Source organism: Mobula birostris, chromosome 4, assembly GCF_030028105.1.
Source record: "Mobula birostris isolate sMobBir1 chromosome 4, sMobBir1.hap1, whole genome shotgun sequence".
NCBI classification, from domain to species: Eukaryota; Metazoa; Chordata; class Chondrichthyes; order Myliobatiformes; family Myliobatidae; genus Mobula; species Mobula birostris.
The window spans coordinates 110212502-110228772 of record NC_092373.1 but is presented as its reverse complement, the minus strand read 5'-3'; the positions used below and the strand labels follow the sequence as shown (position 1 = coordinate 110228772).

The 16271-nt window shown below is 38.2% G+C and overlaps 1 protein-coding gene across 1 annotated transcript in view; it reads right to left on the bottom strand.

Moving 5' to 3' along the window:
• The window catches only part of msmo1 (methylsterol monooxygenase 1), a 34661-nt gene that overhangs the window by 14479 nt on the left and 3911 nt on the right, over window positions 1–16271 (bottom strand). The window contains exons 2-4 of the mRNA XM_072254683.1: window positions 10176–10324; window positions 9339–9465; window positions 8595–8749 (exon numbers count right to left, since the gene is read on the bottom strand). Of these exons, the coding sequence (XP_072110784.1) occupies window positions 8595–8749; window positions 9339–9465; window positions 10176–10324 (431 nt within the window). The remainder of the gene's footprint in view (window positions 1–8594; window positions 8750–9338; window positions 9466–10175; window positions 10325–16271) is intronic.

Sequence of the window (16271 nt, the reverse complement as noted above, 5' to 3'; positions counted from 1 at the left end):
ATGTCTCCCATCCACTACATAATGTACTGGGTGGGCACAGGAGTACATTCAGCCAGAGACTCATTCCTCCGAGATGCAACACAAAGCGTCATAGGAAGTCATTCCTGCCTGTGGCCATCAAACTTTACAACTCCTCCCTTGGAGGGTCAGACACCCTGAGCCAAAAGGCTGGTCCTGGACTTATTTCATAATTTACTGGCATAATTACATATTACTATTTAACTATTTATGGTTCTATTACTATTTATTATTTATGGAGCAACTGTAATGAAAACCAATTTCTCCCGGGATTAATAAAGTATGACTATGACTATGACTGGCAGCTCAGTACTTTGGAACGCTTCCTTACATGATTGGTCAACAATAAGGCCAATGGAGAATAAGGTGCGGAAATGTGAAGTTGTCCATTTTTTGTTTTAGGGAGAATAAAATAAGTTAATGACAAAGAAAAAGGATCTGGGCAACAGAAAATATGCAGGTGCAACATGCAAATTGGAAAGAGATGGTGCCAAAGTAAGGAACTCACGTTTCAACCACGTTTACACACCAACAATTTCAGTCCTTTTCATTACGAAGGGATTATCTTTGTCCTAGAAGCATCCCAACAATGATTCAAGATAGATTTCTGATATAGGGAAGCCGTTTTATGGCTACCATTGAATGGAATGGACCTGGAGTTTCAGAAGAATGACAGGTGACGTGAATGAAAGCATACACAATTCTGAAAATGCTGCAGGATTTTCCTCCTCCTAACAGAAGGATCTCGAATCTCGAAATGTTCGAAGTACATTTATTATCAAAGAATGCGTGTGGGTACGTGGCCAAGTGGTTAAGGCATTCAACTAGCGATCTGAAGGTCGTGAGTTCGAGCCCCAGCCCAGGCAGCGTGTTGTGTCCTTGAGCAAGGCACTTAATCACACAGTGCTCTGCGGCGACACTGGTGCCAAGCTGTATGGGTCCTTTCTTTTCTTTTTAAATCTTTTTATTGAATAAGTATACAAAAGGATAAGCCATATAGGCACTAATACACTGTTAGAATATAATAAAATTACAGGAGATATTAATACAGAAAAAAAAGTGATACAAACAATGTAATTTAAACATAACATACTAAGGTAACATAATAGTATACTAATTTTTATATATATATATATATAAATATCAATAGAGAAAAGGAAAAAAAACCCCCAAAAAAACCCCACCGTGCAACTAAACTAAAAGCAAAGCAAAGCAATGGGCTAACCTGGAACCAAGTAGAGTTAAAGAACTTAAAATCACGTCCTCAAACCCGACCTCCATTAAAAACAGTAAAAAAAAAACAAGAAGGGTATATAAATATGGAGCAAAAAAGAGAAGGAAAAAAAATTACATTAAATGAAAATATTGAATAAAAGATCTCCAGGTCTGTTCAAATTTAAGTGAGGAATCATAAAGATTGCTTCTAATTTTCTCCAAATTCAAGCATAATATCGTCTGAGAAAACCAAAAAAAGGTGGTTGGAGCGTTAAGCTCTTTCCAATGTTGTAAGATACATCCTTTCGCCATTAAAGTAAGAAATGCAATCATTCTACGGGCTGAAGGAGAAAGATTACTGGAAATTTTAGGTAGTCCAAAGATAGCAGTAATAGGGTGAGGAGAGATATCTATATTCAATATTAAAAATGTCTCTCCAAAAAGTTTCCAGAGTAGGACAAGACCAAAACATATGAGTTAAAGAGGCTATCTGCCCCAGACATCTATCACAAAAAGGATTAATATGAGAACAAAAGCGAGCTAATTTATCTTTGGACATATGTGCTCTATGAACAACTTTAAATTGAATTAGGGAATGTTTAGCACAGATAGAGTAAGTATTGACTAATTGTAAAATCTGCCCTCAGTCGTCCACGGAAATGATAGACCCCAATTCCTGTTCCCAGTCTACCCTAATCTTATCAAATGGAGCTTTCCTAAGTTTCATAATAATATTATAAATCATAGCCGATGCACCTTTCTGACATGGATTAAGGTTAATTATAGTATCTAAAATGTATGTAGGAGGAAGCATTGGAAAAGAAGGAAGTATAGTACTTGGGAAATTTCTAACTTGTAGATACCTAAAAAAATGTTTTCTTGATAAATTATATTTATTAGATAATTGTTCAAAAGACATAAGGGAACCATCTAAAAATAAATCCAAAAACCGTGAAATACCCTTAGTCTTCCAAGTTTGAAAAGCACGATCCGTAAAAGAGGGAGGAAAAAATATGTTACCTAAAGTAGAAATCGCTAGCCCAAATTGGTTGAGATCAAAAAATTTTCTGAATTGGAACCAAATACGTAAGGTATATTTAACTATTGGGTTAGATACCTGTTTAATGCGTTTCAAATCAAAAGGAAGAGAGGAACCTAAAATAGAGCCAAGTGTATAGCCCTGAACAGATTGTAATTCCAATACTACCCATTTAGGAATGGATAGTATATCCTGATCAAGTAACCAAAATTTCATATGTCGAATATTGATTGCCCAATAATAGAATCTAAAGTTAGGTAATGCTAAACCTCCATCTCTCTTAGCTTTCTGTAAATGTATTTTACCCAGTCTTGGGTTTTTATTTTGCCAAATAAATGAAGAAATTTTTGAGTCAACTTTATCAAAAAAAGATTTTGGAACAAAAATCGGTAATGCCCGAAATATATATAGAAATTTTGGCAGAAAAAACATCTTAACTGCATTAATACGACCAATCAAAGTTAAATATAAAGGAAACCATTTAGATGAAAGTTGAATAATATGGTCAATTAAGGGTAAAAAGTTAATCTTAAATAAATCTTTGTGTTTACAAGTAATTTTAATCCCAAGATATGAAAAATAATTATTAATCAATTTAAACAGAAAGTTATGATATAAGGGAAGTTGTTTATTAATCGGGAAAAGTTCACTCTTACTAAGATTTAATTTATAACCTGAAAAGAGACTAAATTGTGCTAATAACTCTAAAACAGCAGGGATGGATTTTTGAGGATTAGAAATATATAAAAGTAAGTCATCAGCATAGAGTGATATTTTATGGGACTTTAAGCCCCGAGTTATCCCAGTAATATTTGGAGATTCTCGAATGGCAATTGCAAGAGGTTCTAATGCAATATCAAATAATAAAGGACTAAGAGGACAACCTTGTCGAGTACCTCGAAAAAGAAGGAAAAAAAGTGAACTTAGAGAGTTACTACGGACCGAGGCCACTGGAGAATGATATAACAGTTTGATCCAGGATATAAATTTCGAGCTAAAATTAAACATTTCAAGCACCTTAAATAAGTAAGGCCATTCTACTCTATCAAAAGCTTTCCCAGCATCTAAAGAGATAACACAGGAACATTTTGTGAGGGGGTATAAACAATATTTAACAGTTTGCTAATGTTATAAAAAGAGTAACGACCTTTAATAAAACCCGTTTGGTCTTCCGAAATAATAAAAGGAAGTACTTTTTCTAATCTGTTTGCTAAGAACTTTGAAAAAATTTTAGAGTCAACATTTAATAAAGATACTGGTCTATAAGATGCACATTGAGCAGGATCTTTATCCTTCTTTAATATTAGAGAGATTGACGCTCTATTGAAAGATTCGGGAAGTTTACCAAGTTTTAATGAAGCCTCAAAAACCCTACAGAGCCAAGGGATTAATGAAGGTGCAAAACATTTATAAAGTTCTACGGTAAACCCATCAGGGCCAGGAGCTTTCCCCAGGTTCATAGAGGAAATAACATTCTTAATCTCATCAGTGGTAATGGGATTATCTAGCATAGAAGACATATCCTGTGAAATCTCAGGGAAGTCTAGGTTATCTAAAAAATCATTCATATATTTAGAGTCTCGAGGAGACTCTGATTGATGTAAGGAAGAATAAAAATCAAAGAAAGTTTGATTAATCCCCGCATGATCAAGTATCAGTCGGTCATTTTGATTATAAATCTGATTAATTTGAGATTTAGCATAATTAGACTTCAATTGGTTAGCCAACAGTTTGCCAATTTTGTCACTGTGTACATAAAATTCACTTCTTGTTTTCTTTAATTGGTTTACAATCGAAGACGAAAGTAATAAACTGTGTTCCATTTGAAGTTCAGTTCTTTGTTTATATAACTCCTCAGGGGGAGCTGTAACATATTTCTTATCAATTTCCTTAATCTTGTCCACAATTACCAACTCCTCCTGCTTCAGCTTCTTCCTCAAAGCAGCAGAATACGAGATAATCTGACCACGAATATAAGCTTTAAAAGTATCCTAAAGAATGTTCACAGAAATATCCTCTGTATAGTTGATTGTAAAAAAAAGATCAATCTGTTCATTCATAAAGTTAACAAAGTCCGAGTCCTGAAGCAACAGCGAATTAAAACGCTATTGTCTATTATTTTGTGTATTGGCCTGAATTTTAATAGAAAGCTTAAATGGAACATGATCCGAAATGGTTATAGTCATAATCACATTTAATCACTGAAGAAATAAGACGAGAGTCAATAAAGAAATAATCAATTCTTGAATAGGAATGGTGAACATGTGAAAAAAAAGAAAAATCTTTTTCCTGAGGATGCAGAAAACGCCAAATGTCCGTCGACCCAGAATCAGAGAGGAATGAATTAATCAAAGTTGCAGATTTATTAGGTAAGGTCCGTAGAGGAGCCGAGCGGTCCAAAGCTGGAGATAAACAGGTATTAAGATCTCCGCCCCAGATCAATGAAAACTCATTCAAATTCGGGAACTGATTAAATAATGATTTATAAAATTCCGGGCAGTCCATATTGGGAGCATAAACATTAACCAAAACTACCTTTTTATTAAATAGTAGACCACTAACCAGTAGAAATCTACCATTTGGATCGGAAATAATATCTTGTTGTATAAAAGTAACTGAGGAGTCTATAAAAATAGAGACGCCTCGAATCTTAGCGTTAGAGTTCGAATGGAACAGTTGTTCCTTCCAGAATTAAAAAAAATGTAGTCTGTCCTCCCTCCGCACATGGGTGTCTTGTAAAAATAAAATTTGTGCTTTAAGTCTCCGGAACACTTTAAAAACTTTTTTCCTTTTAATAGGATGGTTAAGACCATTAGTATTCCAGGAGACAAAATTAATAATAGACTCCATAAACCCTAAAGTCAACCCGCAACAAGGAGGATTGGTAATAGGCTCGAACCACGAACCCGGAAAGGGAACAGAACAAATAAGAGATACCGGGAAGGAGAACGCAACCAATACTTCAATAATGTACATAGCCCAAGAAGAAAGAAACTAAAACGTGAAGCCCCTCCCCCACCCCCCACCCCATGACCCCAAGGCTAAATCTAAAACAGACCAGCCAGAAAGAAGCAAGCACTAAAACTACCCCCATGACTTCCGATAGACACTCCCTAAAAAAAGTGTAAATATAAAAAAGATCAGCTAGTTATAAAACAGTAAAAGAATAAAAGAAGTCAATTAAAACAAACACTTAATATAACAGAGAAAAAGCCAGAAAATATAAAAAAAACCGCAACAAACCCCAGACCCTATGAATAAACAAAACAAAAATAAAATTATTAACATAAACTAGTTATGAAAACCTACAAAAAAAAGTAGATTTAAAAACTACAACATTTAAGGCCACAAAGGAAATACGTAGAATGACGCTGAGGGAATAACCACCCAGAATCCCCGGGAAAAAGAAAGGAATGACGCAGATAGAAAGAAAGTTTAGCAACCATATTAATTAATCAAAAATAAACTTTTCTGCCCATATAAGGCAAAAAAAAATTAAGGCCAACAGATTCACAACCTCCGATCAAACGGAGATAGTTAAAAATTATGATTAAGATGTTGAAGGTGAAAATTGATCCAGATAACTCTGGGCATCTGATGGAGATTCAAAAAAACGGAGGGCTCCATCCGACGTACGAATCCTTAGACGTGCTGGGTAAAGCAGCGCTGGTTTTAAATCCATCTTGTAGAGTTCGGACATCACAGATCTGTAACGAACCCGTTGATCCCGAATTGGTTTACTGAAATCCTCCACGAATCCAAAAAATCAATGTAACCTTTAGATCGAACGAAACGAAACAGTTTCTCCTTGTCTTGAACGTAATGAAAACGTAAGATGACATGTCGAAGTTTATCTGACTTAGACGAGTATGATGGAACTCTGTGAACACGATCCAATAACGGTGGTTGGTCAGGAAATACAGTAGGAAATGCATCTTTTAAAAGTTGAGAAAAATACTTCATAGGGTTATCAGATTCGACAGCTTCACGCACCCCGATCATTCGAAGATTCTGCCGTCGCGTTCTGGTTTCTAAGTCAGAGTTTTTAAAAGTCAAAAAGTCAAGTTTCTTCTTCATTACATTAATTGTTTCTTCAATTTTCTCCATCTTAAGTTCATTTTGTTGCGTGGATTTTTGAAGGTCAGATATAGCCGACTGATGTTCCGTAATAGATGTTTGAATCTTATCGATTGAATCGGCAATTTTCTGGAAATTAATTGAAATTTCCGCACGAATCAGCTCCGTAATAGAGGTTGAAATTTCCCTTTGAATTAGATCCGATATAGCTTTCAAAGTCACCGGTGGTTCAGCTGGAGGAAAATCGGTACCTTTCGGTCTAACCGGAGGTTTTGCCGTCCTTCCCGTTTTTTCCATTCTTAGACATAGCAGACCTTAAAAGCATCCGATTATCAAAGAGCCCAACTTATTTCAAAATATTGTAAAAGTCGGTGCCTTAATGGTTAATTAAAATATAGCTGATCATAAGAAGAAAAACTCAGAGGTAATGGAGAGAGTCAAGAACACGACTTCATTCCATGAGCTCTACCGGAAGTCCTCGCTGTATGGGTCCTAATGCCCTTCCCTTGGACAACATTGGTGTCATGGAGAGGGGAGACTTGCAGCATAGGCAACTGCCGCTCTTCCATACAACCTTGCCCAGGCCTGCGCCCTGGAGAGTGAAGACTTTCCAGGCGCAGATCCATTGTCTCACAAGACTGACGGATGCCTCCATCAAAGAATGAATACCATACACAATCTTGAGATTCATCTTGCAGGCAGCCACAAAACAAAGAGATGCAATAGAATTCATGAAAAAAACCCACACCACTCATTCAATGTGTGAAAAAGATCAAACTGTACAAACAACAAAAAAAAGGCAAGCCAACAATCCACGGGTCATGAACTGCTGAGACCCCAAAAGCAGGTCCTCAGCCATGTAGCCAGTTCAGTGCCCTAGGCCCTAGCTACAAAGCCAGTTCAGTGCTGAGGTAAGTAAAGCCTCACAAAGTAGTGAGCTGAACACCAGTCCGTCCTCCGCCCTTGGCCTCGATGCCTTAATTGTTTTAATCTGGCTCGTCACTTAAATCAGCCAAACATCAGTTCATTATCCACTCCCTGACCCAAGCCCCACTGCTTCTGTCTGGTCCAGTGTCTGCCCCAGCAATGGCCACCATGGCTACACCTGTATTCTCGAGAGTCCTGTTCACCAAATATTATAATTGGTAGAATTGTTATTAGTTTTGCTTGATGCCTGTAAAGTATCGCTGTGTCTTATCAGTGGCATCTTCACAAAATTCACATTTAGAGTTTAGGTTAGAAGAAATTTCTATGGAATTCCAGAGTATACACAAAGAAACATGACTAAAATCAAGAAATTTGTTGCAATGAGGGAAGTGAGGAACATGGAGGAAATTAGGTGCAAAAATGTTTATACGGGCAAACTGGCTTTTATTCTTTAAAACAATTGCAGATTAAATGAAACCTGTAGGCAAGATAACTCATTAAAATAGATCTATACAAGCAAAGATCCTTCCTTATGTTTGACATGAATGACAAAAAATGTCTACTGAAATAAAGTGGCTTTTCTACTTCATTGAAAGTGTACTTGCTTTACTATCGCATAGTCACAAATTGGAAGCTCTGGGTCAAGTCAGTGGTTTGACATGTTTACATTTACTTGCATTGCTAATAATAATATGATTTCATTGTAAATAACTTCAATCCCAATATCACAAAGCTGAATAGCTCAGTGGTCATCATTCAAATTACAGTACACATGTTTAAGATTAAGAAGAGCAAGAAACAATTCAAGTGAAGGAAGAATAGAGTTGTGAAAAATGTTAGCAGAGGAGGCTTTGACATTAAGGACTTATGGGTCACAGTAATAAAAAGTTTTGCTTGAAATAAGAGATAATAACTTGCTATCTTGATTAATAAATAATTCAGTAAGGTGCCATCATGCTTAGAGGCAGCGGCCTATGTGGGTTCAGCAAATGGTGCAAATGTTTGTCTTAAGCTTTTTTTTCCCCAAATCACCAAGACCTGCATACATATCAAAGGTTCATTTAATATCAGAGAACATATACAGATTACAACCTGAAATTTGTACTCTTCACAAACATCCATGAAACCCCATAGAATGACAGAAGCATCGAAGCCCCAAAGCCCCACCCTTTGCAAAACAGCAGCAAAAGGATTAGTCTCCCCCCCCCACATTAGTATGGTTGAATGACAATAAACTTGAACTTATATCACGTATACTGGTTAATCAAGCAGTAGCAAACTGACATTATATATAAATACAGCATATGTTTAAACTTACCTATGAACATCAATCGTTTCGAGAAGGCGGACAGCAACCCAAGCCCACAGCAGCATTACATGGTTACAGAAGATCATGATTCCAATGAAAAAGCCTGCTCCAAGGATAATTGTCTCCAATGGATGAGCATATTCAGCCTGCATACCAAATGGAGACTGGAAGAAAACAGCTTAATAAATATAGCTTTCTGGAACTAGAACTGGTTTACTATTGTCTCGCATACTCTTCACACATATCTGAAGAATTACATAGTGCATTGAGGTAAAGCAGTAACAATGCAGAATAAAGTGTAACAGCTGCAGAGAAACTGAAGTGCAGGAAGATCATAATGAGGTAGATTGTGAGATCCAGTCCATCTTATCGAACTAGGCAATCATTCAATAGTCTTATAACAGCAGGGTAGGTGCTGTCCTTAGGCCTAGTGGTATGTGCTTTCAGACATTTTTGTATCTTCTGCACGATGGAAGAGGGGAAAAGAGAGAATGGCTGGGTGCAGGGGAGGTCTCTGATTGATGTAGTGAGGCGGTGTATAGACCGAGTGCAAAGGGGGAAAGCTGCTTTTTTACTTTCTGCAGTAACTTCCTTGCTTAACAGTATGGGTAACAGCATAATGAACTCATTAAGACCCCTGGTTTTAAGAGAAGTTTATTAGGTTTAACAGGGAAGTTTAATCACAATTTAGTATTAACTAAGTAAATCAAAGACTGAGACTCTTGTGCAAGTAGAATATAACTTTGAACTTACTGAGAAATCATGGTGCATCTTGTGAATATGCTTGTAGATCTTTCTATGATGTAATAATCTGTGCAAGAAGTAATGCCATGTGTCCTCAATAACTGCACAACCAAAGCACTGGGCCAGTAGCACATACCTAAACCAATTCACAGGATATAGACAGAAGCATGTTTCCCAATTAATATAAAATCCACAGACAATATTCAGTTCAAAACTTTAGAACAGCAGTGGAATAACAGCAATTAGCAGTGGTATAATTAATCTGTAACACTGGAAAAAAGATATGAAAACTTTTCAAATGATATTTATATGTAGTATAGATAACAAGTGAGGAAGTTTGGAACTATTGCAAACAAGCCTGACTGTAAATTCTCAGGTGGACTGGAGTAAGGCGAAATTATTTCCAGCTTCACTATCATCATCAAATTAATTTTCATTTACTGAAACCAAAAATAAATTCTACGATATAGTTCAGGTAAAGTATGTTGCATTATACAAAAACAATCTCTCAAGTGTTTATGCTAAATTGATTCAGTAAACTGGTGCATCTCAGATTAGATGCCAGTCTATGCAGAGTGGTAGAACACTGAATCTCTTTTTTTAAATTTCAAAACTAAAGTTAATTTATAAACATTTGTATGGACTGTTGGAGAAAGTAGTGGAAGAGAGCTGCTAACAGCATTGAAGAAGTGCCTAGTAAGCACTTGCATCACCTAGGCATAGAAGGGTATGGGACAAGTACTAGACTGGCGATGAGTAAAGATGGATATTCACTGGCTGGCATGGACATAGTATAGGACTCCACTCTATGATTTATGCCAAAAGAAAAGGGAATAAATTAAGTACCATCTTGGCATGGTGTCCCAAGAGTAGGGGATGTTAAAGTATTCAGTGAAATAATAGGTCCCACAGATCATGGGTAGCTGGATGCAGAAATGGTTGAACAGCAGCATCTTGAAACACTTCCATTGTTTCTCCCAAGTTTCTGGTTTGTCCTAGAAAGGAAAGGAACAATGCAGAAGATAATATAACACTGGAAAAACTTGCATTAAAAGAGCAATGACCGCTAGCCTATTAGATCCATTGGCCAAATCTAGTGCACGTTCAGCTTTAATGGCTTGTTTACTTTGGGGGACTAAGCCACTTACTTTCATGAGTACATTTACACAAACACTTTTCTCCCAATCTTTCCAAAACACACATTTGGATTTTGCACAGATACACACAAACTATATTAATATAGAGAGGTTTATGATCTAGCTAAATCCAGATTTCAGAAGATAGAAGTATGCTATAACTAGTTGATAAGTGGCCAAAGATGATAAGTGACCACAGTTTTTCTACTAATCAGAGTAGCTCACTTGAAGATAGAGTTCACCTGTGCTGGCCCCTATGAACAAACAGCTACCAAAAATCATCAGTCAAGCTCTCATATTCAAAATGGAAAGATCAATCCAATTGAAACGGCAAAGCTTTGTAGGAAGATTCAATGGGTTAATTGCTGTAAGAATGTTTCCCCTTACGGGAGCGAACAGGACTGGCAGCACAGTGACAGTAGCGTTAATAGCTTTGGAACACAGCTGCAGTGACCCAGGTTCCCGGGTTTAATCCTGATCTTTGACACTGTCTGAGTAGAGCTGCGCATTTGCCTGCTGACCACATGCGTTTTCTGTCTCCACCATCCACTCAGACAATGTCTTCTAGATTGCAACCACCATTCTGAAGGAAAAGAAAATGTTCTTAGGTTCCATCTAAACCTCTTGCTCCTCACTTCAAACCAATGCCCTTTGGTTTTAGATGGGTAAAATTTTCTCATTACCGTCCTATCTACTCTCATTGTCTTGAACAGGTCACTCCTCTAACGACATTGACATGTAAAACGTTAAGCTTTGATTTTAAAATGAAGCAGGTCTTACTAACGTCTAGATAAAGGTCAATGAGGCAATGGGATTATTTCTACATAATTAGAACAACAACAAAATTGAGCACAATTTTGACAGATCCCTGCTGATCATAATTAGTTTCAAAATGTTATTTAAAAAAAGGCCATAACGGCAAAAAGTGCCTATAGAACACCTGGAAAAACAAACTGCTGTCGTCAGAACACTAGTACAGCTATTAATGCTCTGCCTCTCAGCTCCATATTTGACCTCTGCTGTTGGGCCAGTGTGTTCACCACGTGATCGTGTGGGTTTCTCCACAGGTGCTCTGCTTTCTCCTACATCTCAAAGGTGTGTGGGTTGACAGGTTCATTACCACTGTAAACTGTCATTGTGTGGGTAATGGTAGTATGTAGGGGAAACTGAGAAGAGTAAAAGGCAGCGTTCATCATTAATGACCCCCAACACCCAGGTCATGCCTGTTTAGACAGGAGGTACAGAAGCCTGAAGGCGCACAGTCAATGATTCAGGAACAGCTTCTTCCCATCTACCGTCCAATATCTGATTGGACATTGACCCATGAACACTGCTTCACTTTATTATTTCTATTTTTTGCACTACTTATCTAACTATACAAACACACATACATATACACACACTTAATGTAATTCACAGTTTTTCTCTCTATTATTATGTATTGCATTGTACAGCTGCCACAAAGACAACAAATCTCACAACACATGCTGGTGATATTAAACTTGATTCTGATTCCAAGTATGAGGAGAAAGATTGAAAACAGTGTAAATGGATGCCTGACTGAGCCAAAGGACTCTTTCTGCACTCTATGACCATGACTCTACACCAAAGATACAACTGAAGGGGAAAAGGATAAAATCCTTTAAAATTATGATTTGGTCCAAAAATGTATATGTGGAGAAAATGGCACTAATAAAGACAACTGAACTATCACTGTTAATGTGGTCACACACAAAATGCTGGAAGAATTCAACAGGCCAGGCAGCATCTGTGGAAGTGAGGGAACAGTCTAAGTTTTGGGCCAAGACCCTTCATCAGGAACAAAGATTCTGGCCCGAAATGTCAACTGACTTTTTTTCCATAGATGCTTCCTGGCTTGCCGAGTTCCTCCAGTGTGTTGTGTATGTTGCTTGGAATTCCAGCATCTGCAGATTTTCCCCTCTGTGTGCTACTGTTAATGCGGTGTTCTTTATGTAAACCTAAAATCAATTTCTTATGCGTGGACTTGTACAATTAAGCATGGGGGTCACAATGAATTAATACGTCTAAACACAAGAGATTCTGCGGACACTGAAAATCTTGAGCGACACCCGTGCACCATGCAGGAAGAACTTAGCTGGTCAGGCAGCATCAATGGAGGGGAATAAACAGTCGATGTTATTGGCCAAGACCCTTCATCAAGACTGGAAAGGAAGGGACAGAAGCCAGAATAAGTAGGTGTGGGGAGGGGAAGGTGTACAAGCTGACAGGTGATAGGTGACAAGTTCCAGGAAGTTCACCTGGCTATGGTTAGCAAGTTTTGGTGAGCACATGGTTTAAGAGTTGGAGAGCAGCAGAGTTCACATTGGGGGGAGGGGGCGGGGGCCATGACAGAGGGTCTCACCGAACTCCCGTCGAAGAGAAGATTTAAACTTCTTCAGGGTAGGAATACATTGAAGAAACTTCGCAGAGCAGCAGCAAACATAAACAAAGATTCTGAGATGCTGGAAAAGTTCAGCAACACACAAAGTTCTCCAGGACAATCACAACCTTGTCGGGGTTTGGAGGCCTGTGTGCCTCAATGACCCAGAGAGCTATGTTGGCTGGAGTCAGGGCCTTGTGTTTTTTATTCTTGGTAAGGTCACCCATGCCAAACATGTCAAAGGGTAGAGGTCAGACTAAGAGTGGTCTACTGGTCCTTCAGGTTTGGGGGTTCAGCTCGGGGCTAACAACCCCGACTGGTCAAAAACAATTATTATGGAAACAGCAATGAAGCTGAGTGCGACAGTGCGACAGTATTCCTGAATCTCCACCCATGACTGCATGACTGACAGAACTGAATACAGAGCGGAAGCTACTGCATGATGAAGGAAGCCCTGAACACCACCAAGGACAGACCAAGAGAGAAGACCTTCATTGCTGCCCTAAAGCAATGAGTAGTTAGCAAGTAAACTTCCGGTTTAAGGTAGCACTACTGAAGGTGTGCGACAGCTTACTGGTAGTTTGAAAACAAAGGAATTTGATTAAAATCATTTGTTTTTCAATCTTTTTATTGATTATTAAAAAAGGTGTGTATACAAACAGGAGTAGAGTATCTCTGGTATATATGTCAATAACAGTACATACAGTGGGTAAAATAAACAAAGAATCACAAGTAGCGTTGATCTACAAGGTATAAATTTGATATAGAAGTATATAATACACAAAAAAAAGAATGTAATTCATTCTCCTCTTATCAATTTATGAAGAAAGGAAGGACTACTAGGAACTTTTATATATAAAAAAGGAAAAAAAGACACTATTCTAAACAGAGAAAAAAAGGACTGGGCAGTCCATCCTGAGAGAAAAACTAAGAGAACAGAGACTCTCTGATCAAATCCAAGGTTCTGAAAAAATAGCTGGAAGAGAATCAGTACAAAAATTAGATCATGTGAAAATATTGAATAAAAGATCACAAGATTTCTTCAAATTTAAAGGATGTATCCAATGTCCGACTTCTTATTTTCTCTAGACTTAAACAGGACATGATAGAGGAAAGCAAAATCATTATTAGTAAGACTTTTTTTGAGGTAAGTTGTGATGAACTATCACTGCAAACAACGAAGAGATGAGCGAAGGCAAAGTGAATTCGGGAGATGTGCCCTGCTGGTGCGCTGCAAAATTGACGCAATTGGAGTTGGAGTGAATGGTTCAGAGGGGAGAAGGTGGGGCAGAGGATCTCCGATGCCTGTCCAGCTGGCCCAGGTACGAGGGTGGTTCACTCCAGGTGCCAAGCCGATTTGGAGAGGTCAAGAATGGCTTCTATAGCAGCGAAATCCAGGTCCGAAGCGAATCGCTGGGCGGTGTGTTTTTGGCCCAGGGTGATTTGCCGTGGTGAGGCCCGGGTCCTAATGCGAGGTACAAGCGCTGTTTGGACAATTTAAACGCCGGCCCAGATAGACGGAAAAGCAGGGCGTTGAGAATCAGGCGAGGTTGGATTGCTCTGGGCACCAAGCCAATTTGGAGAGGTTGAGAATGACTTCTTCAGCAACAAAATCTGGGCCCGGAGTTGTTTGTTTTTATTGCTTGCCTGATTTGTTTTTTTCCCTCTATATTTCTCTGTGCACATTAGGGGTTGAACTTTATATTTTTTTTATCTGGGCTCTTAAGGGTTCCTTGCTTTGCAACTATCCGTAAGCAAACGAACCTCAAGGTTGTATAACTTGCACATCTTTTGATAATAGATACACTTTAAATATTTTGAGTAAGTACACACAAAATACTGGAGAAACTGGGCAACTCAGGCAGCATCCATGGAGGATACTAAACAGTCAGCCCTGCTTCTCCACAGGATATGCTATGGCAGCCTTCATAGCTGCAAATACAATTAACAGTTTACCATCTACTCCCATATTTTATTCCCTATTTGACTGTTAATGCAAATGAAAATGTATAACTTTCTGGAAGTATGAGTTTTTAAGCGGGATGTAAAATGATAATAACTGCTGAATAAGCTCCATAGCACTAAAAAAGCTACTTTTATGTGTAGAATCTCAGGGATGTATCAGAATAACCAAATCCAGAAACAAGAAAGTTGGGGAAGAGGAAACTTCATGTCTGTGTGTCTTGGTCAATACATAAATATGAATTCTATAGCCCAGTGAGGTGGAGTATGATATAGAGGATGTGAAAGGTTTATTTCCCTTTGATATTTGTCAGATTGATAGCATCTGACTCAAGAACACACACAAGAATAAATCCACTCAACCTGTGAGTGCAAATTCTTGAGGTTGGAGGCAAATTCCACCCCTTTGCTGCTGAATACAAAGTCTAGGTTCAAAAGAAGAATCACAAATAAATTCATATAAGAATACAGGGGGATTTCCCTTTACTATTAGGTAAGCTTCATCACTGTCAGGTATGGGGGGGGGAGGCTACTGCAGAGGATTGAAAGAAGCTACTTAAAGTTTTAAGATTAGTTAGCTCAATCTTGGGTACTGGCCTCTGTAGTATCCAAGACATCTTCAAGGAGCAGTGCCTCAGAAAGGTGGTGTCCATTATTAAGGACCCCCATCATCCAGAACATGCCCCGTCATGAAGGAGGTACAGAAGCCTGAAGGCACACACTCAGCGATTCAGAAACAGCTTCTTGTCCTCTGTCATCCAATTCTTAAATGGACATTGAACCCACGAACACTACCTCACTTGTTTCATTATTTCTGTTTGCACTATTTTTAGTTTAACTATTTAATATACATTTAGATACCTACTGCAATTGATTTACTTTTTTCCTATATTATCATGTATTGCATTGAACTGCTGCCACCAAGTTAAACAAATTCACAAAATATGCCAGTGATATTCAACCTGATCCTGATGCACATATTACCATATAGCGGCGCACATATCATAGGAGACTAGGCACATATACAAGAGAAGGTATTGGAGGATATGTTGATGGAATTTGATAAAGGGGGGTAATGGTGATGATGTGCTTCAAGAGGTTGGTCGTGAAGCTTATCAACTCCTGCTCGAGAGGTGACAAAGAGCTGCTCCAATTTGCGTACTGTCAACAGCAGATGCCGTTACATTTTGGAACACCTGGACAATTTAACTTGCATACATCAGGATACTCCTCATAGACCACAGCTCAGCATTCAACATATCATCCCCTCAAAAGTCATGACTAATCTTCAAGAACAAACATGAGAAAATCTGCAGTTTCTGGAAATCTAAGTAACACACAGAAAGTGCTGGAGGGACTCAGCAGGTCAGGCAACATCTATGGAAAAGGGTGTTATTTTTTTCCATAGATGCTGCCTGGCCTGCTGAGTTCCTCCAGCATTTT